At 37.3% G+C, this 26,027-nt stretch overlaps 2 protein-coding genes across 10 annotated transcripts in view; both read left to right on the top strand.

Annotated features, from left to right (window-relative positions):
* The window catches only part of kif14 (kinesin family member 14), a 33,239-nt gene extending 11,188 nt beyond the window's left edge, over positions 1–22,051 (top strand). Inside the window, exons 10-30 of the mRNA XM_052123720.1 lie at positions 190–308; positions 404–576; positions 922–1,069; positions 3,041–3,104; positions 3,235–3,419; positions 3,569–3,671; positions 3,805–3,959; positions 4,829–4,976; positions 6,217–6,369; positions 7,911–8,043; positions 8,159–8,252; positions 10,934–11,075; positions 11,387–11,490; positions 13,372–13,472; positions 15,658–15,894; positions 16,034–16,221; positions 17,621–17,773; positions 18,010–18,132; positions 18,352–18,426; positions 20,935–21,076; positions 21,179–22,051. Coding sequence (XP_051979680.1) covers positions 190–308; positions 404–576; positions 922–1,069; positions 3,041–3,104; positions 3,235–3,419; positions 3,569–3,671; positions 3,805–3,959; positions 4,829–4,976; positions 6,217–6,369; positions 7,911–8,043; positions 8,159–8,252; positions 10,934–11,075; positions 11,387–11,490; positions 13,372–13,472; positions 15,658–15,894; positions 16,034–16,221; positions 17,621–17,773; positions 18,010–18,132; positions 18,352–18,426; positions 20,935–21,076; positions 21,179–21,537 — 3,099 coding nt within the window. The 3' untranslated portion in view covers positions 21,538–22,051. The remainder of the gene's footprint in view (positions 1–189; positions 309–403; positions 577–921; positions 1,070–3,040; positions 3,105–3,234; positions 3,420–3,568; positions 3,672–3,804; positions 3,960–4,828; positions 4,977–6,216; positions 6,370–7,910; positions 8,044–8,158; positions 8,253–10,933; positions 11,076–11,386; positions 11,491–13,371; positions 13,473–15,657; positions 15,895–16,033; positions 16,222–17,620; positions 17,774–18,009; positions 18,133–18,351; positions 18,427–20,934; positions 21,077–21,178) is intronic.
* Positions 22,052–23,624: 1,573 nt separating this feature from the next.
* The window catches only part of LOC127641069 (adhesion G-protein coupled receptor D2), a 306,626-nt gene continuing 304,223 nt past the window's right edge, over positions 23,625–26,027 (top strand). For all 9 annotated transcript variants that reach the window (XM_052123831.1, XM_052123833.1, XM_052123830.1 and 6 more), the window contains exons 1-5: positions 23,625–23,728; positions 23,898–23,934; positions 24,058–24,085; positions 24,697–24,915; positions 25,166–25,804. In XM_052123831.1, the coding sequence (XP_051979791.1) occupies positions 23,899–23,934; positions 24,058–24,085; positions 24,697–24,915; positions 25,166–25,804 (922 nt within the window). In that variant the 5' untranslated portion in view covers positions 23,625–23,728; position 23,898. The remainder of the gene's footprint in view (positions 23,729–23,897; positions 23,935–24,057; positions 24,086–24,696; positions 24,916–25,165; positions 25,805–26,027) is intronic.

The raw sequence follows: 26,027 nt of genomic DNA, 5'->3' as shown, positions 1-26,027 counted from the left end.
GCCCAACCAGTGGCGTGAGTTTGGGGTGGGACTATCTGTTTGTTCGACATTTGGCAGACAGAGGTAGCATTCGGGAAACCTGTTGGAAAGCAGTTGTTTTTTAAAGTTCCATTTGCTGAAGCTAGTGGTGCAGATATGACACAACTGAACTTTTTCTATAGTGTGTATTTATACATTTTTTTTTTTCAGGAAGGAGCCAGCATCAACAAGTCTCTGCTCACGCTGGGAAAGGTGATCTCTTCACTTTCAGAACAGTCTCAGAGCAGAAAGAAGGTCTTCACTCCTTATAGAGAGTCGGTGCTTACATGGTGAGAAGTTCTGCTTTTAAATGTGCAAGTAAACAAGATTTCTTCCTTACAAAATGTTGTGTGACAGAATATCTTCATTCTCCTCCTGTGTTCAGGTTACTAAAGGAAAGTCTTGGTGGGAACTCCAAGACAGCCATGATCGCCACACTGAGCCCTGCGGCCAGTAACATGGACGAGAGTCTGAGTACTTTGCGTTATGCCCAGCAGGCCCGTATGATCATTAACATAGCCAAAGTCAACGAGGACACCAATGCCAAACTGATCCGAGGTCAGACCTGTCATTCCCCTTGCATTTTACATTTATTTACTGTGTTTAAATTTATGTTGCATCAGCTGTCATAACAATATACACTACTGCACTGGGCTGGTACTAGGATGGAATCTTTGGTGGGGCACTTGTATATTTGGGGGGTAAATCTAGGGGGATATGCCCCCCCCCCAGACACAGCCAAGCTGCTGCACCACACCTCCTCTCCCCTGGAGGGCAGTAAATTCACAACAATTGTTACTGGCCTTTGTGTTCTGGAAAAACACTGATTACAATTAAAATCAATTTGTTGAATTATAACAATTGTGTATGACATAGCGTGTTTTGTTTTGTGATTCTGTTCAGAGTTGAAAGCAGAGGTGGAGAAGCTCCGTGCAGCTCAGATGAGCTCTCAAGGCATCGAGCCAGAGAAAATGAGACTGTTTCAGCAAGAGATTGCATCTCTTAAGACCACACTCTGTCAACAGCAGCAGGAAATGGCTGAGGCTCACAGGCGAGTAGACATAAGCTACAAAACTAGGCTTTTGTCTCACAATCAACAAAAAAATAAAATAAATATATATATATATATATATATATATATATATATATATATATATATATTAATGTTACTATATAAATGTACATATTTGTTATTATTTATTTTAAATATTAAAATGTGTATTTAGTATTATATTGCAGTACTAATCTATATGTGTATTTATTGTATATATTAATTGTAATTATATTTGTAATTTGTTTTTTTGAAAAGTTTGGAATAATGTACAGATTTTGCTCTTATGGAAAGAATTTGGTACTTTTTTCCACCAAAGTTGCATTCAACTGGTCACAATGTATAGTCAGGACATTAATAACTTGGAAAAATTACTATTACATTTTGAAAATAAATCTTCAGAACTTCTTAAACTACTTCAAAGAGTTCTCATCAAAAAATCTTCCATGTGCAGCAATGACCTTTACAGATCCTTGACATTCTAGCTGTCAGTTTATCCAGATACTCAGGTGACATTTAACCCCACACTTCCTGTAGCACTTGCCATAGATGTGACTGTCTTGTCGGGCACTTCTCACACACCTTACAGTCTAGCTGATCCCACAAATGCTCAACAGGGTTAAGATCCAAAACACTCTTTGCCAATTATCTGTTGTCCAATGTCTGTTTCTTTTCCCACTCAAACCTTTTCTTTTTGTTTTTCTGTTTCAAAAGTGACTTTTTCTTTGCAATTCTTCCCATAAGCCCTGCACCACTGAGTCTTCTCTTTACTGTTGTACATGAAACTGGTGTTGAGCAGGTAGAATTCAATGAAGCTGTCAGCTGAGGACATGTGAGGCGTCTATTTCTCAAACTAGAGACTCTGATGTACTTCTCCTCTTGTTTAGTTGTACATCTGGCCTTCCACATCTCTTTCTGTTCTTGTTAGAGCCAGTTGTCCTTTGTCTTTGAAGACTGTAGTGTACACCTTTGTATGAAATCTTCAGTTTTTTGGCAATTTCAAGAATTGTATAGTCTTCAATCCTCAAAAAAATGATTGACTGATGAGTTTCTAGAGAAAGCTGTTTCTCTTTTCAATTTTTGACCTAATATTTGCCCTAAGACATGCCAGTCTATTGCATACTGTGGCAACTCAAAAACAAACACAAAGACAACGTTAAGCTTCATTTAATGAAACAAATAGCTTTCAACTGTGTTTGATATAATGGCAAGTGATTTTCTAGTACCAAATTAGTAATTTAGCATGATTACTCAAGGATAAGGTGTTGGAGTGATGGCTGCTGGAAATGGGGCATGTCTAGATTTGATCAAAAATGACTTTTTTCAAATAATGATGGTGCTGTTTTTTACATCAGTAAAGCTGACTATACTTTGTGATCAGTTGAATGACACTTTGGTGAATTAAGGTACGAATTTCCTTCCGAAACAGCCAAATCTGGACATTATTCTAAACTTTTGGCTGCCACTTTATATATTTATTGATATATGTATGTATGTTATGTAACATTTTATTGCTTTTTTTCCATTTAAAGCTGAAGTATGCAACTCTTTCCAGTGTTAAAAAAACTTTCTTCTATCCCAGCTTAATATGCAGAGACAACCATATGTATTCATAGGTTAATTTTCTCAAAAACTATAAACACTGTGTCTCTGTGGCACTGTTTGTTTAGAGTGACCTGCTTAGCCCACCCCAACAGTGTTGGGGGCGGACAATCTCACTGTTTGAACATCTGCAGACAAAAGCTGTTTTGAAAACATTGTTTATATTTGCAATTCTGTTCGGTCACAGAAAGTACATTCTATATCTTTAAAGTAAAAGGTGATGAACTATATCTTATAACACCGCTCATTTGTATGCAAAAATATAAGCAAACAAAATATTTGCAGCGATGCTTGCCACAAGGGTTTAACAGAAGATTCAGTTTTTTTTATTTGGGGACTGAACAATAGGTTTTTTCTAAATATTTGTAGAACTTGGAGGGAAAAATTGGAAGAAGCAGAAAGAAGAAAACGCGAGGAAACCAAAGAGTTGCAGGTAACAAACAGGCCGAAATTTGCAGAAATCAACAATTGATGGATCGATGTGCTTTTTCACATGTTTCATGGCCGTCTTTTGTTCCCTCTCTCTTCTCTTGTCCTTCATTTATTCCATCTACCTCGTTCAGCGCGCTGGCATCACCTTTAAGGTGGATAATCGGCTGCCTAACCTTGTGAACCTGAATGAGGATCCGCAGCTGTCAGAGATGCTGCTGTACATGATAAAAGAGGGCGACACCAAGGTCGGCAAGCTCAAGTCTGAGTTGGCCCACGACATCCAGCTGTCTGGAGCTCTTATTGCAGATGAACACTGGTGAGACGATCCGTGTCCACAGACTAGTACTCATCCATTTTCTGATACAATTAATTATAGAAATATGTGGCTGCTGCTATTTTGAATGTGCCTTAAACAAAAACTGTTTACCTTTTCTAATTTTCCGTTTTGACTGTAATTTTTTTTAGTGTCATCTCCAATGTAAAAGGTACCGTCAGCATTAAACCAATGCCAAACGCCAAGACCTTTCTTAATGGAAATCTTGTGTCTGAATGTACCATTCTCCACCACGTAAGTGAGGAATCACCCATGATGCACCATGTGCTTTCAGTCTAGTCACTACTCACTTTTGTTTCACTGGCTGCCATAATGCCATCACAAATCATAATCAATGTTTATTTACTTACTAATTCCTTTATTTTAGGGAGACCGTGTGATTCTTGGAGGAGATCATTATTTTCGTTTTAACCACCCCACTGAGGTTCAAAGCGGGAAACGTGCGTCTTGTTGGAACGGTGGAGATGGTCAAAAGGACTTTGAGTTTGCCAAAAATGAGCTGCTGTCTGCCCAGAGAGCCCAGTGAGTACACACCCAAGAGTTACAACTCCTCCAGGAGCTCATATTTTATTAGGGTTGACAGAATTCGCCTAGAATGTAACAAAAAAAGAAGCAGCCCTGACTTTACTTAAAGGGATAGTTCACCCAAAAATGTAAATTGTCTCATCGTTTACTCGCCCTCATGCATCCAAGATGTTTTATGACTTTATGTCTTCTGAACACAAAGATTTTTAGAAGAATATCTCAGCTCAGTAGGTCCATATAATGCAAGTGAATGGTGACCAAAACTTTTAAGGTCCAAAAAGCTTAAAAAGCAGCATAAAAGTAATCCATAATACTCCATTGATTTAATTTAATATCTTCAGATGTGTTATGATAGGTGTGGGTGAGAAACAGATCAGTATTTAAATCCTTTGTTACTATAAATTCTCCTCCCTACCCAGTAAGTTGTGATATACACGAAGAATGCGAATCGCCAAAAACAAAAGTAAAAAGTAAAAGTTAATGTGGAGATTTATTGTAAAAAATACTTAAATATTGATCTGGTTCTCACCCACACTTATCCTATAGCTTCTGAAGACATAGATTAAACCACTGGGGTCATATGGATTACTTTTATGCTGCCTTCATGTGCTTTTTGGACCTTAAAAGTTTTGGCCACCATTCACTTGCATTTTATGGACCTAAAGAGCTGAAATATTCTTCTAAAAATCTTTGTTTGTGCTAAGCTGGAGAAAGTCATACACATCTGGTATAGCATGAAGGTGAGTAAATGGTGAGAGAAGTACAATTTTTGGGTGAACTATCGCTTTAATAGTTCTTCATTAAATGCACTGAAAGAATGTAAATTCAGCCACAGCTTCTGACTTTCATCATTATTTTCTGTGAAGACTCGAAGCAGAAATCGAGGAGGCACGATTGAAGGCCAAAGAGGAGATGATGCAGGGAATTCAGGTGGCAAAAGAGATGGCACAGAAAGAGTTGAGCGAGCAGAAAGTTCAATACGAGAACAAGATCAAAGATCTGGAGAGAGAGCTGGTAAGACAATTCTGTTGATGTCTAACTGTTTTCTGTGTGCGAAGGATATAGAGACCAATTAAAGAAACGTCCTCTGAATAAGCTCTATCGTAAACATTTGTGGAATAATGAAAATTAATACTAAAAAAACTTTCGACTCATCCCTTGCTTATTGAAAAAAAGAAGCAAAAATCAACGTTACGGTAGGGTACTGTAAGGCACTTAATGCTAAAATACACACAAGTTTCAAAAGTTTAGATACAAGACATAAACATTATATTTTAGTGTAATAAAATTGCTTGCTTACCATGTCTGTGTAAAGTTGTATCCAGTATAAAAATGTACTTGTCGTGATGACATAATGCTGGAAAACCCTGTAATCTGCTAAACACTGTAACGCTGGTATATCCCTGATTTTATCATCACTTCCATTGGAATTGTTTATTATTTTTTAATTTTTCTCACTTTTCTCCCCAATGTGCTTTAAGTCCTCATGGTGGCGTAGTGACTCGCCTCAATCCGGGTGGTGGAGGACGAATCTCAGTTGCCTCTGCGTCTGAGACGTCAATCCGCGCATCTTATCACGTGGCTTGTTAAGTGTGTTACTGTGGAGACATAGCTCATGTGGAGACTTCACGCTATTCTCCGCGGCATCCACGCATGTGACAGGGCGGAGGGCGGTGCTGGGTCGTGATTATACACACCCGGTCCCTTATCAGGCTAATCAAGCCTCCGAGAGGGATAAAGGCCGATTGCGGATGGTGGTGCGACGATAGAGAGATTGTTTACGGACATGTCCGTCGTGTGTGTTTGTAGCTTTTGTTTAAGTTTATCATTAAAATATTATTTATATTGCCAAGCCGGTTCTCGACGACTCCTTTCCGGGTTTCGGCACCAGTGTAACGCAGTTCAATGGAAAGGAGGAGGTGAGAACCGGCCTGCCCTGCCCTCCGCCCTGTCACAACGCACAACTCTCCACGCACCCCACCGAGAACGAGAACCACATTATAGGAACCACAAGGAGGTTACCCCATATGACTCTATCCTCCCTAGCCACTGGGCCAATTTGGTTGCTTAAGAGACCTGACTGGAGTCACTCAGCACACCCTGGTTTCGAACTTGCGACTCCAGGGGTGGTAGTCGGCGTCAATACTGCCCCCTACACCCCCTTTTGTTTTTTTTATAAATAAACGAGGGACAAGTCAATATTATTTTGGAACATTAAATTGTTTTAACACTTGATTTGGCCATTGTTTCTCAGGAGGAGGAGAGTGAAAGGAAAAGAAAACAGGAGTTGGATAAACTGAGAGTCGTCAGCCAGATAGAGCAACTGCAGACAGCAAAGATTATACTGGAACATGAAGTGAACACCCATAAGAAACGGCTGCAGCTGGAGGCCAATGTTACTAGACAGGTACAAAGTTATTTGAAAACATGACATCGATATTCTCCCTTTTTACATAATTGTAAAATGTCCCTGTTTTTATTGTGTGTGATTTCATCGCAGGTCTGTTCAACTTCACTGACAAGTTGGCCAGATGGAAAAAATCTTAGGGGCACGTGGGCCAAACCAGGATATTTTTTTTTAGCGTAAAGCTTCTATCTACAGATATTATGTTATAGGCCTATAATATTTGTTTACTATATGAATAAAGCATCTGTTTTATCATTTTAATTATTATTATTCATTAGAAATATTTCCACTTAGAAGGAAATTATGGGGAAAAAATACAGGTAGCCTTAGACAAAAAAACGTGCTTTCAAAATTGGTCCATTTAAAGAAAGAGTGAATCAGACTGATACTAAAAACTGTTGACTTTTCAAATTTCTTGACCAAATTAATGAATAGAACTTTTCTGTTGGTCCGAACTCACACTTGTCAGTCATCCACGATTTTACATCTTTAATCTTCCGCTTCCGTTAAAATGATGGATAATGGTTATTTGTAGCGCAACCTCTAAAAGCATCTAAAAACATGGCGCACATGCATGAGACATCAAAGTAAAAACATCAAGACAGGGCAATGTCTGTTTGGCACAGAGTGTATGCAGAGTGAACCGACAGACGTAAAACGCATTAGATGTAAACAGTCCCCTAACTGACAAACTTACGCGGGCCACTGAAAATTTCAAACGGGCCTGATTTGGCCCGAGGGCCGCCACTTGTATAGGCCTGATTTACGGTATTTAAAAAAAAGAATTCCCCAATTTGGAATGCCCAATTTCCAGTGCGCTCCAAGTCCTCGTGGTGGGTCTTATCACGGAGATGTAGCGCTTATGGAGGCTTCACGCTATTCTCTGCGGCATCCGCACAAAACTCAACGCACGCACCACCAAGAGCGAACAACATTATAGCGACAATGAGGAGGTTACCCCATGTGACTCTACACTCCCTAGCAACCTGGCCAATTTGTTGCTTAGGAGTCACTCGGCACGCCCTGGATTTGAACTTGCGACTCCAGGGGTGGTAGTCATCGTCAATACTCGCTTAGCTACCCAGGCCCCAGATTTACAATATTCTTAAGAGAAAATAAGTTTGTTTTCATAATCTTTCATCAAATCGCCTCAGGAATTACTTTTGTGCTTGCAAGTTTACCAAGGCTATGACTTGGTTTTCAGGATCCAATCAAACCCTGATGGATAAAATCAAACCCCACCCACTCTGAATTATTTGGCATTATGTAATTTTAGTGCATTGCATACATTTAATTTTACCTTATAACTTGTTTTTCTCCTTTTGAGGGTCTGAAGTTTCAGGCATGTATGATCACTCAGCAAAATTGCAATGTTTTGTATTTCCAAAGTTTTCTCTTTTTCGTTTTTTTTCCCTTTTTGACTTTCACATTTTATACCCAAGCTTGATTTGCATATGTTCTTGTTTTTCATTAACCTGATCACATCGTTTCTACTAACAACTTTTAATTAATGAATTTGTGCATGTCTTTGTGTCTTGTAGGCCTTGGCTGATCATGATATCAGGCATGCTAAAATTGTAGAAGCCCTTGAGGCAGAGAAAAGGAAGATTGCAGAAGATCTTGCTCAGATTGAGAAGAAACGAGCTCTCAGGGGAAACCGGACCCCTAAAACAGGTACATCAACACTTTTTTTATAACATAAAAAAATGTTGTGTGTTTTAAAAAAGTTCTGTGTTTAAAAAGTGTTATTGATCTTTTTAATCTGTCTTTTGCTTTACAATGTTGGCAGCCTATCCACAGTGGAACGCCATGAAGCTGTCTTTGATGATCGAAGAAGCAAACAAAATCAGTGGAAAACTCAGGAAACACACAGTATTCAGCAGGTATATTTTTGGTACTAAGGTGGTGAAAAAGCAGATAACCAAATCTATTTTTTTCAAATCGATTTTATAGAATGTAACCATGACCGGGCAAAGACATAGAGGCTACAAGAGTCCAAAATGAAAAAAATAAAAATAATAAATTCCCAGTTGCAGTTTGTTCAAACAAAGATTTTGTCCATAATGCAGGACTTTTAACTGTAAACAAGCCCGAAACACACTAGGACTCTTATTTTGAAATGATGGAGACTTGGCTCTGTTTGCTATTAACCAAATTATATATTAATATATTCACCAGATGAAGGGTTTTTTATATGTATATTTCACCAGCAATAATGTTTATTATTATACAGATTTAGATCCCCAGGAGGTGTCAGTGATTGTTTATTACACCTAATCAAGCCATTCTCACTGTAGAAACCTCCAGTGTTGGAACACGGAGAAATGAAATAAATCTACCTGCACCTACAGGCATTGATTTTTGCTGATAACCGATATTTCGTAAAAGCAACTGTTGGCACCGATTAATTGGTAAAACCGATATATCGGTCTACCAAAAGTTCAGACAAAACGTGTTTTTGTACAAAAAAATGCTAGATGCAGTGCAACGAAAAGAAAAGAACATTGGAGTCTTAAGATTTTTTTGAAATGTTTCAGTTCTTTTTAACTTGACTGCGACTAAAAAACATTGAAAAATGTTGAGATGTGGCACAGCAGTCAAAAATGGCTTTCTAATGCATTTTTATTGGAAAACAATTTAAAAACAGTGCAGATAAACGTAAAGAAAATACAAATTTCTAGATTCAATTCCGATTCACAAGATTTTGATTCTGATATCGATTCATATGGAAAATGCATGAAAGAAATTCTCTCCCAGATAATGCTGTTAATTAGACGGGATACCTTCTAAATAGAAACAATATTAATTTTACTAATAATTTTTTATTAGTTTTTCATCATTTTGGTTACATTTTAGCTTTTTAAAAATGTATAAATTAATGTATTTAATCAATAAATATGACTTTATAATGCACATTATATTTTGTTACATGTTTATGGTTTAATTGCATAGTTTATACTATTTACAAGTATTCAACTTGATTAGTTGAACGTGAAAAAACGGTACTGTCAATTTAAAGGGGTCATATAATGGTACATGCACTTTTTCAAGTTGATTGTACTGAAATGTGTGTTGGCTGTGCCTGTACACAACCATCCTATTATGATAAAAATCCATCCAGTGTTTTTGTTTTAATCTCCTTATATATTTTCCCCTGCCTCAAATCGAGCCGTTCGACTGTGTGACGTCACACGGTCGGACGCCCCTCCCAGGATTGTTGATTGACAGCAGTGTTTCAACACAGACCCGCCCTCGCTCGTGAGCGAGCTGTCAATCATAGGCCGTCATCATTGTTGATACATTGGAGCAGAATGGCGCCTAAGCGATTGTGGTGTTCTGTTCTTCGGTGTAATAACGAACACAGCAGTCATTTTGATGTTCCTAAATCTGAACCGCTGAAGACGCAGTGGCTGAGTTTTGTTTACGATGGGAATATTCCCCATGAGCAACGTCAACGCGTTCATGTTTGCGCGAATCATTTTTCACCAGACTGCTTTATAAACGAGGGTCAGTATAAAGCTGGTTTTGCTAAGAAGCTGCTGCTGAAAAAGATTCGGTACCAACTATTTATATTCCCTCTGCACCTCCAGAAGAAGTAAGTGTAACGTTTTATTAACCTTTATATTAATCTTTGCAAATCGCTTGCACGCTTCACAATGAATGTGGCTAATGTTTACACTCAGGGTACATTATGGCATGTTTTCCATAACGTTACGACGTTCTCAATATAATTCATAATCCCACGTTTATAATGAACAGCGCGTTATGGTTATTGTGTTATTAAAAACTGTGTACGCAGGTGTTACAGTTAACATGGTAACACTAAGTTACACCTGGTTCACTTGTATGTTACTGATTAATATATATACTGTTATACGGAGAATAACTCCAGAACGGAGGGGCGGGGTGACCAAAGCTCATTATCATTTAAAGTCATATGCTCTGAAACGCCGTGCTGAAAATAGAGCTGTTTTTGAGCAGGTAAAATTAGTGTTTTCTTAAAATACTAATGAGAATTTTTAATAAAAGTATATTACAAAGTTTTCATTTAGACCCTAAAGATTCATATTAACTTGTACAAAAATGGCATTATATGACCCCTTTAAGGAAATCCTGCGTGTCTGTAATTGAGCGCATGTTAATGAGAGAGACTCGAATGGCTTTATCTTATCTGCTTTGCCTGATAAAATAAATTTTGTATTTTTTGTTGTTTTTGATCAATAATTGACTGTAAAGAACACAAAGAGTATGTGGAGACACATTACACGGAACAACTTTTACTCTCAATATGCAGTGAAAGGATCTCGCTGCTGAATAGTCCACCTCTATACTACACACTTTCTAGTGAGTGAATTTGAAACATTTACCAGCCAGTTGCCGAATACATAAATTTTTAGTCGCATAGCGCAAATTTGTTTGCAAATATGAGTGATTTCCTCTTATTATAGTGAAGGGTTGTGCATAGAGTAAAAGATCGATCTTGGGATATATAATCGATATCGAGCTTGTTCAAATGAAGATTGCATTGCATTGGAAAATCTATATTTTTACCTTTCCCATTCAGACATGAGGTGACAGATAAAGAGAACGGCGGTGAAGATGTTGAGCTGCAAGTCCAAGTTCAGAACACCAAACTGGGAATTTCCACATTCTGGAGTCTGGAGAAGTTCCAGAACAACTTGGCTGCCATGAGGGAACTCGAGCAGGTTAAAGATGTTCACCCACTTGACCATAAAGAGCTTCAGAAACAAACTGAACCCTACATCGTGTCCTAACCAGACACCACGCTCTATATGAATCTGAGAAAAAATGGCGCAACCCTATCTCATTGCTAAATACATTATGTTTTTAATGAGAAACATGGTCATTAGCATGTAATGATAGATGAGGTCATTTCAAGCCTGTTTATTTCCCTGTAGTCAACCAATAAAAGCAGGAATCGTGTAGTGTTGGCATTCATTCTTATTATCGTAAAAGTATCCGAGGCTAAATCAAGTTCGATGTTTATTGGCTGCAGGGGGAGAGCGCCTCTAAAGATGATGACGTGTTTTACGACCCTAATGATGAGTGGGAACAAGACCTATCCGCATCCTCTTCAACCTCCTCGTTCTCTCGTAGGAGGTATTTTAATTTATTAGTCTTCTCCTGCTTTCATTGCCCATGATGGTGGTTTGCAGTTGTCTATACTTTTAAATGTACAGTGAGGTCCAAAAGCCTGATTTCTGGGTCACTAATCATACCAGCAAATTCATAAAATTTGCACAAAAGGATTTGCCTTGATTGCCAGTCTTCAACTTTTCACTCAATTTGTTATGCTGATAATTTAATTAGTAATTAAATGTATTTTTATTCAATCAGAAAAATGCTAAATACTTTTCATACTTTTGGACCCTACTGAATATTTCTATTGCTTCCTAATTGAAAAAAGAATGAACAGAGGTGCGATCTGTGCCCGGAAATTATAACACAAGTTCTGTTTTTCTACTCCTTGTAAACCAAGCTCTATGGAAAAGTCCAGAAAGAAGCACATTCTTTCTTTTTATCCTCCACCATTTTTTTTTCCACTTACTTTTCCATTTTTTTCTGCATTGCCATTTTCATTGCCCACATGGGCATGTGAATGAAGCCAAATTCAATACTTGCGATTTGTCAGACCAAACTGTACCAGGCGTCAAGATGCTTCTCCAGCTCTATGAAGTCTTGTTCTTACAGATGGTAACTTTCATATTATATTCACTCACTTTTCCTTTTTGTGCCTTCCTTTCCTCTTTGTCATTGTGTTTGTCAGTCCTTGCTTTGAATGACTCTAGAGGGGGATGGTAAAAGGGACTCAATTCAACCTTTCAAACGCCATTTTCCGCAATAAATTGTTTTTGACACATATGGCATAACTGTCTGTAGTAGAAGCATCAAATGGCATATGTCTGGTAATAATGCTTAAAGCTATATCCTGGAATCAATACAAGTTAAGCTTAAATCAACAACATTTGTGGTATGATGTTTACCACAAAAAACATTTTGACTCGCTCGTCCTTTAAAAAAGAATCAAAAGTGAAGCACTTACAGTGGAAGTGAATGGGAGCCAATTTCTGGAGTGTTTAAAGGCAGAAATGTGACTCTTATAAATGTATTAAAGCACTTACATTCTGTTAAAACTCTTGAATAATTTGAGTTGAAAGTTTTTTTAAATCGTCATTTTAGGGTTTTTTGGTTTGTTGACATTACATTGTCATGGCGACGAAGTTGTAAAATTAGCTATAACTTTATACAGAAAAGGTTAGTAAGTGTTTTTATCACACTTAACATTGTTAACACACATATTGTTTATATCTTGTGGCTATAATTTTAAAACAATTAGTATTTTAACGTTTACGTATTGGACCCATTCACTATTTTAAGAGCATCACTATAGCCCGTATATTTTTTTAAAGGGGCAAGTCAAAATAAATTTTTGTGGTAATCAATATTATGCCACAAATCCTGTCGATTCTACAACCCCTGGTGTCGCAAGTTCGAATCCAGCACGTGCGGAGTGACTCTAGACAGGTCTCCTAAGCAACCAAATTGGCCCGGTTACTAGGGAGGGTAGAGTCACATGGGTTAACCTCCTCGTGGTCGCTATAATGTGGTTCACTCTCAGTGGGGTGTGTGGTGAGTTGTGCATGGATGCGGCAGAGAATGGCATAAGCCTACGCGGTAACGCGCTCAACAAGCCACATGATGAAATGCGTTGATTAACGGTCTCAGACAAACTGAGAGTCATCCCTCATCACCTGGATTGAGGCGAGTCACTACGCCACCACGAGGACCTAGTGCGCATTGGGAATTGGGCATTCCAAATTGTGGAGAAAAAAGGGGAGAAAAAAAACAAAGGTTGTCGATTGATCTTAACTTGTTTGAACCTGAAATATTCCTTTTAAGTCATTACATTGTTTTGTTTCTGTAATATTCAGAATTTTTTTTTTTTACAATTTTTACCTTCTATACTTGTGCTTGTTCTAGGAGTAGAAGTTTGCTAAAGAGTAGGAGGATATCTGGGCGTCTCTATGAGATCAGAGTGCACCCTATTCAGAGCTTACATTGTGCTCCCTCGCAGTCTACAGGTAAAGTACCCTTGATATATTTTCAAAGTGAGCCTGTAGTAGCTCTTTTGCAAAACCTGTTGAGTTTTAAAAATATAAGCGAGGCTTTAGATAGTGAATGTAAAGCACCCCGGTTAAACATTTTAATTGAATGTCTGGGTAATGCAAATGTTCTCACTCATTGGAGTTCATACACAAGGTGTTAATGACACACAGTGACACAGAGGAGATGCCGCTTATAATATTTTTGTGGAGATGTTAGAATTAAGAAACACAAAATCTCAGAAGTCTTCCTTCATTAGGGGCCTGGGTAGCTCAGCACGTAAAGACACTGACTACCACACCTGGTGTTGCAAGTTCGAATCCAGGGTGTGCTGAGTGACTCCAGTCAGGCTTCCTAAGCAACCAAATTGGCCCAGTAACTTCCTTGTGGTCGCTATGTGGTTCTCGCTCTCAGTGGGTGCGTCGTGAGTTGTACTTTGATGCCGCTGAGAATAGCATGAAGCCATGAAGCACTCAAGCCACATGATAAGATGTGCAGATTGACGGTCTCAGACATGGAGGCAACTGAGATTTGTCCGCCGCCATTGCATTGGGAATTGGGCATTCCAAGTTTGGGAGTAAAAGGAGAGAAAAACGTACTGCTGTTATCCAGCACTTTATATTTGGATCTTCTTTTGTAAAGCTGTGAAAGCGTAATCGTTGATTTTTTTTATTTTGCTGTTGAAGCAAATGAGTAAGCAAAAATAAAAACGTAATTTAATTTTTACTTCCGGTCGCGAATGCGGTCATGTGAAAAGAGTACATATTCATAGAGACTGAATGACAAAACTATCTCGCACATGCTGGGTCTCTCTCTCTTGCGTTTTTGTTTTTAACACTGGTTCAGATGACAGCTAGTTAGTGTTTTCGGGCAATGCAAAGAGTTACTGCAGCTTGGCCGTATCTCTCCCACACCTGGCTTGCCACTAGCGGGTGAAATCTCCGTTCTCCACAAAGTAAATCCATGTTGTCTCATTATACCCAAGACATGCGTTGCGCGTAATGAAGCTTGCACTGCTCCACACAATAAGTTCTGTGCTTGGATGTGCAATCAAACATGTACCTCCTGGAAATTTGTAAATGCCAATTTTAGCCACAGGAATTGGGGAAAAATATTAGTGAAGTTTCAGGAAGTGCAAATAAAGGATACAGTTTTAATTTAAAACACTTCCGTTTCAATTTCCCAGCCATAATATAATAGAGATTCAGTTTGACAGGGTTCCAAAAATAATAGTGTAAATGTAAAATGGACCAGGACTAAAGTTAAGGAATACATTTTAAGTATTCTATTATATGAAGATATTTATATTATTTTGTATTCTATTATTTTTCATGTGACTAAGAGTTTTTATAGCCTTAAAGGAAATCATATATCCCTATTTTATTATATGATTTCAAGTTAAATATAAATAAATGACTTAAAGAGTATGTGTGCTTCAAGAAGTACACCTTAAGAAGTATGATCATTTGTATGACAATTAATCATTGTAAGTGTGACAGCCCTAAAACAGACAATTTATAGTCATAATTATTTGTTTGATAATTAATCATCAGCCAAATTTCATAATCGTGACAGCTCTAATCTACATAGACAGCAACTCCATAAGTCACACAAATGGCACTCCTCACGTGAAACTACAATGGCTTCTAAAAGAGTCAGATGTTAGCATGTTGCTAAGCTAATGCAATACACTAATAAGCATACACATACATAACACACAAATATTGCATTTCTATTTAGTCTATGCTGTTATTAATGCTTTTCAGTGTAGAATTAAATATGTTTATAATCAGCATTTCTTTCAACTCGCTATGCATTCTGGTATGGCCTTCTCTGCATAGGATACATGCATTGCTGCCTAAGGCAATGTCTACACTAGTACGCTATGAAAACACTGATTTTGCTTCCTTCACTGAAACTGTTGAAAATGCTCTATTACTAAATAATTTGGAAAACTATGAAACACGGAAAGAAAAGTGAGTTAGAAAACTGAGCATGGAAAGTTTTTAAACAAAAACGGTTTAGTGTGGGCTTGACCTTAAAATGCGTTTTAGGTAGGAAGCTCATTAGGTTTTTTGTATTTTTTTTTTTATGACTGAAATATGATTGAATACCTTCTTAGACCAACTCATTCTGAGTTGATTTTGATATATGTTTCTTTAGGGCTGGTGGGTAAAAGCAAGACCCCCTCCCTGCACTCTAGCACCTCTGACTCCGCCCTCCCGGGCATCTGCAAGGACCTGATTGGTGCCGCCGTTGCTCGCCTACGCTCCTGCCAATCAGTGGAGGAGAGCGAAAGCTTAGCAGACAAACTGACCCTAGACCTGCTCACCATTCACACTGCCGTGAGGTCTATCGCAGACCTTTACGAGCACCTTGACGACGACACTCAGGAAAACCGTAAGCATTTTTAACAAACCTAAATCAACAGAGTCATTCATCAGTGTCTATAGTCAATTCAATATGAATGCCGTGGAGCTTTTGTCATTACAGCTCTATACAAGGAGTCTCATTTTCTTGTGTTTTTGTGTGAAAACAGTGTTTGCAGGCAGCAATGAAGCCCAGATTCATCTGGTGAAGGCCACCTCAGCTGTTGAAAGGGCCGTGTTCATTACTATGCACTGGGTCTCCAGCTTTAAGCCTTGTTCAAATGCAGTGTCGCAAAAGCCCGAGGAGCTCAAGAACGAGGTCAAGAAAATCGGAGGCTACCTTCAGTTACTTATTCAGGTGCTTATTACCATAATGTGAAATATAATATTAGTCTTGGAACTGATTAGTGATAGCCCGATATATCGGCCAGGCCGATGAATCGGCCGGTATTTGTCCAGTTGACGATTATCGGCATCAGCTGATAACTATGATCATTTGGCTGATTAACAGTGTTAACTTTCCCTTGTGTCAATTCCAAAATCTGATTTGCTGTTTTAAAATTGTAGTACGTTTATAAGCATTTATATCGGCCACCCTGCTCTTTAGATATCGGTATCGGCATCAGCCCATATCGGCTGTGTCCTGTATCGGTCGACCACAAGAACTGATTCAGAGTGAATTGTTAAACCACGGGTTGTTGTTTGGTCATGCTTTTTATCTGTTAGGCCCATAGAGAAATTAAAAACGCAATTATCAATCCCTTTGCGATCGCATATTAAAAGAACGATTACCCTTTACAATAAGATTCAATTTTTTAGTTGTACAAGTTAATATTAGTTAATGCAATATGAACTGGTAAAAACTAAAACAATTTTGAATTTTTAAAAATTACTTACCAAGATTAATAAATGCTGCAAAAAAAAAACATCTTCGTGTTCAATGTAAGTTCATGTTACCTAAATGCAATTTACAGTACAAGAAGGTTCTATTAGTTAACTAGTTAATTGTTAGGAAAATAATTTTTATATTATTAATTGCTGAATTGAATAGTTAATATATCTATGTCTTTTTAGTAATCATTTGTTTTATATCAATCTGTTTTTATTTTAATATGAACTTTTTATAAGGTGTTTCGATTAGTTCATGTTCTGTAAAATAACATTAGGTTGTAGAAAGGTAAATGTAAATTATTATTATTAACGTTATTATAATTAATAATTAATAATAATAATAATAATAATGAGAAAAATATTTAAGAATAAAAACACTTATTATTATTATTATTATTATTATTATTAATAATAATAATAATAATAATAATAATAATAACAATTTACCATATATAAGTAAAAAAATATATAATTATGATACGTTTATATAAAATATTTATCAATGTTTAGACATTTTATAATTGATAATTTAATTGATTGAGTGATTTCTCAACTAATTATAGAGTGGGTACTATGTAAGGCATGATGTAAATGGTAATAATAATATTAATTGAACATATCATTATTATATTTTAATACTAATATAATGTAGATAAATATATTTTTCCACGTTTAGATATTCTTTAATTGATTGCTTAATTGATTTCTCAACTGATTACTTAGTGGCTCAAATGGTCACTCATATACCTCTAGTAGTAGAATGCATTTATAAATGTAAAGGTAAAACACATTATGGTTTCCTGAATGCTAGTTATTAACAACTGAATCTTTGGTGCTTTCTGCTTAATAAACGCTTCTTTTCTCAGGGCTGTGACTCTGAAATCTCCTCCATGGTAACAGAGGCCCAGAGGAAGGTTGCCAAATGTCTGAAAACAGCTCTCAACACCATTGGTTTGCTGGCAGGAGTGAATGGAACTGATCTTCATTTGACTGAACTTGGTACCGAGATCATAGGCAATGTGGGTATCTTCTTTCTTTTTTTGGAAAGGCTTAAATTTAGAGGAGCCACTGTAAAGGCTTGAAGACCGTCTTGTAAGACATAATGCAAATAAAAGTGCTATAAATGCCTTAAAATAAAAGCCTATGAAAGTAGCCTTAAAAACATACATCTGGCACTCATGCAGGCATGAAAATCCATTTCCAAATCCATGAATGTTTTAGATTTTATCTTTGTCTCTCGGCTTTTTCTCTTTAGAGGTCGGTTGTGGATTTTTTGCAGGATGGGATGCGTTTAAGTGTTACTGCTCTTCTCGACATTGGCCTGTCCATCACTAAAGAGATTCTGCAAGATGCGCAGATGGCTCAGCCTAGAACACGAGTAAATTGTTTTAATCTACATACGTGTAACAAATTCAACGGAGTATAATTGTAAATTCAACAAAACCTTTTAAATGTGCTTTTGATTAACATTATAACATCTGAACCCAGTAAATAAACAGATTTTCTTTTTAAGTACAGTTTGTTCTGTCTGTTATAATTGTATAATTGTCATAAAAGTATAACTTACCATCACTTTATAATCTTTGTCTATATTTAGATTTTACAAATCCTGAAAAGCAAAATGATGGAGGTCGCCCGCTCTCTGCAAAGCTACATCCACTGCAGTTTGTCGGTACGTCTACTAAATGTTTAAATGTTTTGGATTGATGACCAGCCCCACAATGACTCGCTTTCACAACGCTTGTAAAACGTCAGACCCAAGCGATCTTATCGTGCGTCTTTGGTCATTTTGCTGTTTAGAAAATAAATGGATTGAGTGGAGTGTCATCTGTCACTTTAATGGGGCTGTAGCTGTTATCTTCAATGCACAAACTACAGGCTCTATGTTATTGTTCCACAAGAGAATAGGATTAAAAAATGAATGCATCCCCACCACTCGCCCTTTACCTCAATCCCACATGTCCTACCCTACACACTGTGCTTTTCCATGCAAAAGTTGTTTGTTTTGTATCTATGAACCAGTGCAGTCATGTTTTAAGTATGTTCACCCAAAAATATTCTGTCATCGTTTGCTTACCTTCATGTCATTTCTTTCTTTCTCGGAATACAATATTAGATGTTAAGGCAGTTAGCAAAGGATGCTGTTAAGCTCCAGATATGATCATAAACTACCATAAAGTAGTCCACATGAGTCCTGTGCTAGTTTTCTGAAACCATATGAAAGATTTGTGAAAGATGCATCACGCCAGGTTTGACGTCAAAGAGCGTGTACATGCGCACCAATATGCTAATAAAAAACAGCTTATTCAAAAAATCCAACAATGTAAGAAAACCACGCTTGCATGAGACTTGAAATCATTGAGTTATTCTCTGCTTTTCACATAAAATTGTGAACTTGCGCACTTGCACACATTGGGTTAAACAGCGGTAAATGTGTTTACATGAAACGTAAAAGCAGTGTAATAGGAAAAAATATGTATGCCGATCGTTTTTTTGCTTAAACCATTTATGACCTTACCCTGATAAAGGAAAATAATTTAAGGCGTTTACATGACCTTATGTGATGCTGACGTATTAAGCATAATCGGTGTAAGAACGTGTATGTAAATGCACTCAGTGATGCCAAATAGTATTGGTTCTTGAGTGTTTCGTTACTGATTGCGAAGTGTGAATGAGATTTGAAAGCTGTAATGGAGGGGATGTTCAGCAACTAACGTTCCGAACACAAAGCTATTGTAAGCCTTTTTTTGTGGTATGGACTATATGTTGACCGATAGTGAATTTTAACTAGATTTTAAATGAATATAACTAAATTGGTGGAAAATGCCAATAACCAATTTATTGATCGATAATTTTTTTAATCGATTTATAGAATGTTAAAAAACTTTATTAGCATTCCTTTAAATGATGGGATCAGACATAGAGGCTGCAAGAGTTCAAAATGAATAAAATCCCAGAGGCAGTTTATTGTGCAAACAAAATCCCAATAATAGAGATTTGAGCATAACTGGGGATTATGAACGAGTCTGAAATACACATTCTTATTTCAGGACTCTTATTTTGAAATGACTAAAAATTGGCTCAGTTACAATGGTCTATATGTAAGTATTTACCAAATTAAGCTTATTATAGCCTAAATATTCACAAGATTAGACATTAGGTCTATATGAAAGTCCTTAGAGGACAGGAAAGGATATTTTTGATTTGAAATAGTTTTGCATTCCCTCCCAATAAATTTACAATGGTTTTACTACAGTAACCATATTTTAACCTTGATATTTTTGGTGAAACCATATAATAATACTACAGGAACACAAAAACTATGGTAATAAAAATCATAATTTTGTGGTTCTCATGGTTAATCTGCATGGTTACCAAATGGATATAGTACACTGTATTAAAATCATGGTTAGCCTACAACAGTCATGATTACCACAACATTACTATTGTAATGTAATATATGTAATTACATATTGTTTCTGCCAAAAAATATGGTTACTACAGCACAACACAAATCATTGCGAGGGCACGCAAACAAGGGAATGCAAAACTTATTGCGAGGAAACAAACTATTGCGAGGGCACACAATACTTCTTGCGAGGGCAAGCAAAATTATTGCGAGGGAACACAAACGAGGGAACGCAAAACTTATTGCAAGGAAACAAACTATTGCGAGGGCACACAATACTTCTTGGGAGGGCAAGCAAAACTTATTGCAAAAGAACACAAAACTCATTGCGAGGGCACGCAAAACTTCTTGCGAGGGCACGCAAAACTATTGTGAGGGCATGCTAAACTTATTGCGAGGGAACGCAAAAGTATTTCAGAAATAAATTCCCACCCTGTTCTCTAAGGGGCTCTGTAGGTTTTTTTTTATTATTTACAGGATATATTGTTAGAGACAATGTGCTGACTGGACACATTTCCATTTAGCATTTTTCTTCTCATGCCCTTGTTCAATTTAGAACACTGTAAAATCTAGTTGTTCTAACTGTAGTATCCTCCAACGCCGGCCACAGAATACGGAGGAATAAATGTTTTTTTTTTCCGATGACAGATAGATCCAAAAAGCAACTATTGGCACGATTAATCGGTCTACCTCTTGTATGGACCGCTTTTCAAAAAAGAAACATTTTATGTTGTAGTTTAACAATGTTTTTTTGTTCCTGTTCTTTCACAGGAAAGGTCAGACTCCACTGAAAACTGTACAGAGGACGATGAAAACTCAGATGTGTGTGGAGTTCAGAACACAGCCAGTAAACTACTCAAGTTAAACCAGGCAATCGCAGATCTCCACTCCTCTCTGTCACGCTCCCTGAAGGGTATGGTGCCTCATTCTTGCCACAATAATATGAACGTGAATCAATTTCATTTATGACACATTTTTGATGACTTTATTTTATTATGTATCATTTATAATATAGGGAGGGGGAGCGACGTTGGCCTCAGTTCTTTCAGACAATCAATACAGGCTTCGTCCAAGACGATTGACAATGTCATCAGCGGTCTTCCGCGGCAACTGGGAGGCATTCGTGCTGACCGTCTTCAGCTTACATGTGTGAGGAGTGTTATGGCTGCTCGAAATGAAGTGCACTCTGCATTGAATGCTTTGACAGATGCATTCGATAAAAGCACAGATGAAATGCTGGAAGAAGATGTCTGCTTTGCTAAAGCGGATATCATAGAACCTGGTTTTGACAACAGGAATCGAACAGTCCCTAAGGTTTTGTATACTGTGTCCTCAGGCATTAGCACGTGTTCCAAAGACGCCCGCTGGGTGTGAATGGGGGTACGAGTCATGTTTATAACCTCATTGTGTGTAATGGTTACAGCTACAGTTAACTCCTATATTTACAATAACATTTTTATATATTAACAAGTTGCACTCCTTCAGGCATACAATATTGTTTTTCTGTAGTGCTGTAGAACATTATCTGAACAAATTTTGTACGATCTGTAGATTTCATTATAGTTGCGTATGAGGATTTTAATGAAGGGCTTATTTGTTTGACGTATGAGAGTGGGCATATATTCTTTACAAATGGCCAAGCACATATTTTTATGGTAGTGTAATTTTGTTTTTTTGGGTCATTTATTTCCTAATTGCTTATAACTCACTCATAAAACACTTTACTGTTGAAAATATATTTGCACTTGAAACCTTTGCACAGGCTTGGTAGCACAAGCGTATAACATTTTTCTAAGTGTGGGAATGTGTTTTTTTGCCAGGTGTTGCAGCATTTAATCTGGATCATGTAACTGTTTGACAATAATTTATAAGATCAGTAATAAATACCTGCTGGGATTCAAACTGTTGTTTCCTCTTTAATTATGTTGGTATTTGTATGAAATATTTTTTATTTGGTCTAACCCATATCATTTTTTATTTCAAGAAAGCTGTGGTAGAAATTCACCTGTAAAATTAATCAGGCCACTGCAGTTGTAAAGCTTAAGCAAAGAAAATCTTTATTCTTACTCACTAGCCCAGGTAGCCCTCCCACTACCAAAGTATACCTCAGAGAGCTACAAAGGGTAATTCCAAAATACAGAATATTTATCCAACACAAGCTAAATATTAGAAGTAATTACCATAGAACCTCCTATCTTTCTTCACCTTACAAGGACCAGTTCCTGTCTTGAAATGCATTATTCTTCATCCACACTAGTCTTCCTCAGCACATTCCAAAATAATGTTGTTCACTCTTCGGCTGTGTCCTCTGATAAGCCTCCCTTTTCCTCTAGAGATGGCCATACAAAGAAACTTCAGTCAACTTGCCCTCAAAAAGAGAAACTATTTATCTAAGTATTTGAACATGTTTGGTTCATTTAACAGAAAGCCATTTACAGTTAATAAGAAATAATAGAAAAGATATTAAGCATAATGAGAATTAATAACATTTATTTTCCACACAACCTACAATTAAAGTTATTGCTGACCAATTACCACCAACTCCTTTTTTTTAAGACCTCACAAAATCAAAAAAAAATTTGTATTAACATTAAAGGGACAGTTCACCTAAAAATTAAATTGGAGAGAAATTTAAATTCTCTCATCATTTACTCACCCTCATGCTATACCAGATTAATATGACTTTCTTCTGCAGAACACATTCAAATATTTTTAGAAGAATATTTCAGTTCTGTAGGTCCATACAATGCAAGTGAATGGTGACCAAAAATGTTATGGCCCAAAAAGCACATAAAGGTAGCATAAAAGTTACCCATAAGACTAGTGGTTTTATCCATGTCTTCGAAGAGATCCAATTGGTTTTGGGTGAGAACAGATCAAAATGTAACTCCTTTTTACCGTACATCTTGACGTCTGCAATCTTCTTGCCGATCGTGATTTAAAGCTCGATTACTCTAGCGCTCTGCACATGCGTCAATCACTAGGAAGTGTAATCGAGCTTGAAATCATGATTGTGCCTAGAGACTGCAATGGTAAGATGTACAGGGGAAAAAGGAGTTACATTTTGGTCTGTTCACACCCACAATCGATTGGATTGCTTCAGAAAACATGGATTAATCTACTTTTAGGCATCATGTGTGTTTTGTTTTTTTTTGTCACCATTCACTTGCCCTGTATGGACCTACAGAACTGAGATATTCTTATAAGAATTTTTGTTTGTGTTCTGCAGAAGACAGAAAGTCATACACATCTGGGATGGCAAGAGGGCGTGTAAATGATAAGAGAATATTCATTTTTGTGTTAAATATTTCTTTAAATAGTAATGTCAAATTTGTTTGTGAGGGGAGTGGCGAGTATGAGTCTCTCCTCCTCGCGTGTGCAGAAGTGAAGCGCGGGTGGCGCACTCAATCCTCTGAGCTCATGCAGGAGTTCCTCACAGTTTGAAAACATATCCATGGAAAGAGTCTGTGAAACATTTGCTTAACTGTACTCAGTACTATACATTACTACGACGAACTAACGAGTTACAACTAAGTATTTCCCTTATATCAGCGAAAGTTGAAAGGTAATGGACAGTTTTATTCATTTTTGGGGCATTTACATGTATATTCAGCGATGGTTAAGCGTTCGCGCGAGTTCAAAATAGGCTATTTTTTATGTTTAAACTCTGTAATCAAGTTAAAACAGTTTTTCATTGTTCATGAAACATTTGTAACACTTAATTTTGTTCGCAGGATGAATTTTTTGGAAATTATTTGCTCAAATGTTATTGTAAGTATTCCCATCTTTCCTAATAAAATATGCGTTGAACATTTAATATGGTTTTAACAAGTATTACATCATACTTAGCCTTTTTATATATAAACGATACTTATTGCACACTTGTATTTTTAGGTCCTCATTCATCACTGTATTGATAAAGGTAGGCCTAGTTGCAACTTATTATTTTTTTTATTAGAATTTTTTTTAAGGTAAGCTTATAATTAATTCTTATTTAGGTGTAATATCTGTTATACACAGGCTATTATTATGGAACATATTAGACAATAGTATTGAAGTGGCATTGTGACAGCACAACGTGAAGGAAAGAATTTGAAAGCACATGTGCAGAAATACCACTGCTTATAGTATGCTTCTTATTTTACCTAAAGGGTTACTTTTACCTTAAAATTACAATTCGGTAATTTTTTATTCTGTTTCAAAACTGTCTGATATCGGTTCCTTGGAACAAAAAGGCAGAATGACAGTTTCAGTTACTGTTCAATTACCTTAAAAACTACAATTGCAATTAGAAAAAGTCGCAATCAAACTGAATGGTGACTGACTGAGGCTGTCAGTCCCTATCTCCTTTTGTATTCCACGTAATAAAGGAAGTAAAACAGATTTGGAACAACCACAGTACATTCCTTAACCACTTTTTGTCACTTTACACTGCAAAACATTCCTGAGCCATGAGATAATTGTGTGCTATGTGTAAAGTTTGATTTTTAGGTAATTTTTGTGTATGTAAATACATTTTTCCTGCTTATACAGTGGAGGGCAGATCCCTATTTACACATGACGAGACTTACTACGAGTATGTGCCAGATCAGCAACAATGGCATGCTGCTCACAAACTCTGCCATCAGCGTTCAGGGACCCTAGCTGTGGCATCCAGTGCTGAAGAGATCCAAAACCTCACAAGTTTTCTATGGTCTCTCAACATCACTCAGCCTGTATGGATTGAAAGAGCAGACATTTCCAAGATAAGCAGTGAGTGCCATATTCCAAGTTTCCCTGGTCCTCCAACAAACAGCTCTGCTTAGTTTACCAGTTATGCAAAATGATGACAAGCTGCAGTGGATGTCAATGCCATTTGGATATAACACAGCAGACAAAGTAGTTCCAGCATGCCCTGCCTTAACTAACACAGTGGCTGTTGTGATGATGTTGGGTAAAAATGTTCAATGCTTATGTCAGGTTGTTTTGAAAATTTAACAGATAGTGTTTGCTCTTTTTCCAGGCCCTCCAGACATGTACATGCTGGAGTTTCCGGTGCGTCCTCACCAAAAATCAGCACGCCTACGCCACAAGTTCCCTAACATGGAGGCGCTGACTGTTTGCAGTTACCTCCAGTTTGAACCTACTTGCCATGGACTTTCCACTGTTTTCTCATATTCCATAAAGAAGTTAATTAATGAGTTCCAACTCCAAGCACAAATTGTGGAGAACAAACCCATCCAGCTTGCACTGCTGGTGCATGGTTCGAAAACTACCTACGTATCAGCCTTTGCCAACGATGCTGTCTGGCACTTTTTATGTGTGAGCTGGGTCGGGAATACTGGCAAATGGACCATCTGGGCGGATGGAACAAATGTGGGTTCTGGGAGTTCCCTCAACTCTTCAAGCCATATTGAGGGCAATGGCTTATTCATCATTGGACAAGAGCAAGACTCGTTTGGAGGCTACAAAAATGATAAGGCCCTCTGTGGGAACATTACACAGCTGTACATGTGGGATCGTTTCTTGGCCGACAGTGAATTTCGAAGCATGGAAAAAATTTGTTCACCCGTTCCTTCTGGCTTGTTCTTCAAATTGAATGAGTCTGTACTGGAAATAGAGACCTCTCTACAGACACGTTGGGGGAAATCGCCATGTCAAGGTAGAGTTAAGTCTAGGGTATGCTTCGTTTTTCTGCATAGTGTTCCGTCTTGCGCACAGTCGAGCACTCAGCCTTTCAAAGAATACTCTTTTGACTTTGAGGCCATATGGACACTTTCACGTAGGCATACTACGACTGTTTTGTGTTAAAATAGTATCACAGTCAACGGCAGGTGCAAGATCCGACGATGTGCAAAGACGCTGACTGCCCGCGAGTCTAAAAA

This window comes from Xyrauchen texanus, chromosome 50 (assembly GCF_025860055.1).
Source record: "Xyrauchen texanus isolate HMW12.3.18 chromosome 50, RBS_HiC_50CHRs, whole genome shotgun sequence".
Taxonomy (NCBI): Eukaryota; Metazoa; Chordata; class Actinopteri; order Cypriniformes; family Catostomidae; genus Xyrauchen; species Xyrauchen texanus.
Note: the sequence above shows the minus strand (reverse complement) of the source record. Positions and strands in the feature narration are given on the sequence as shown.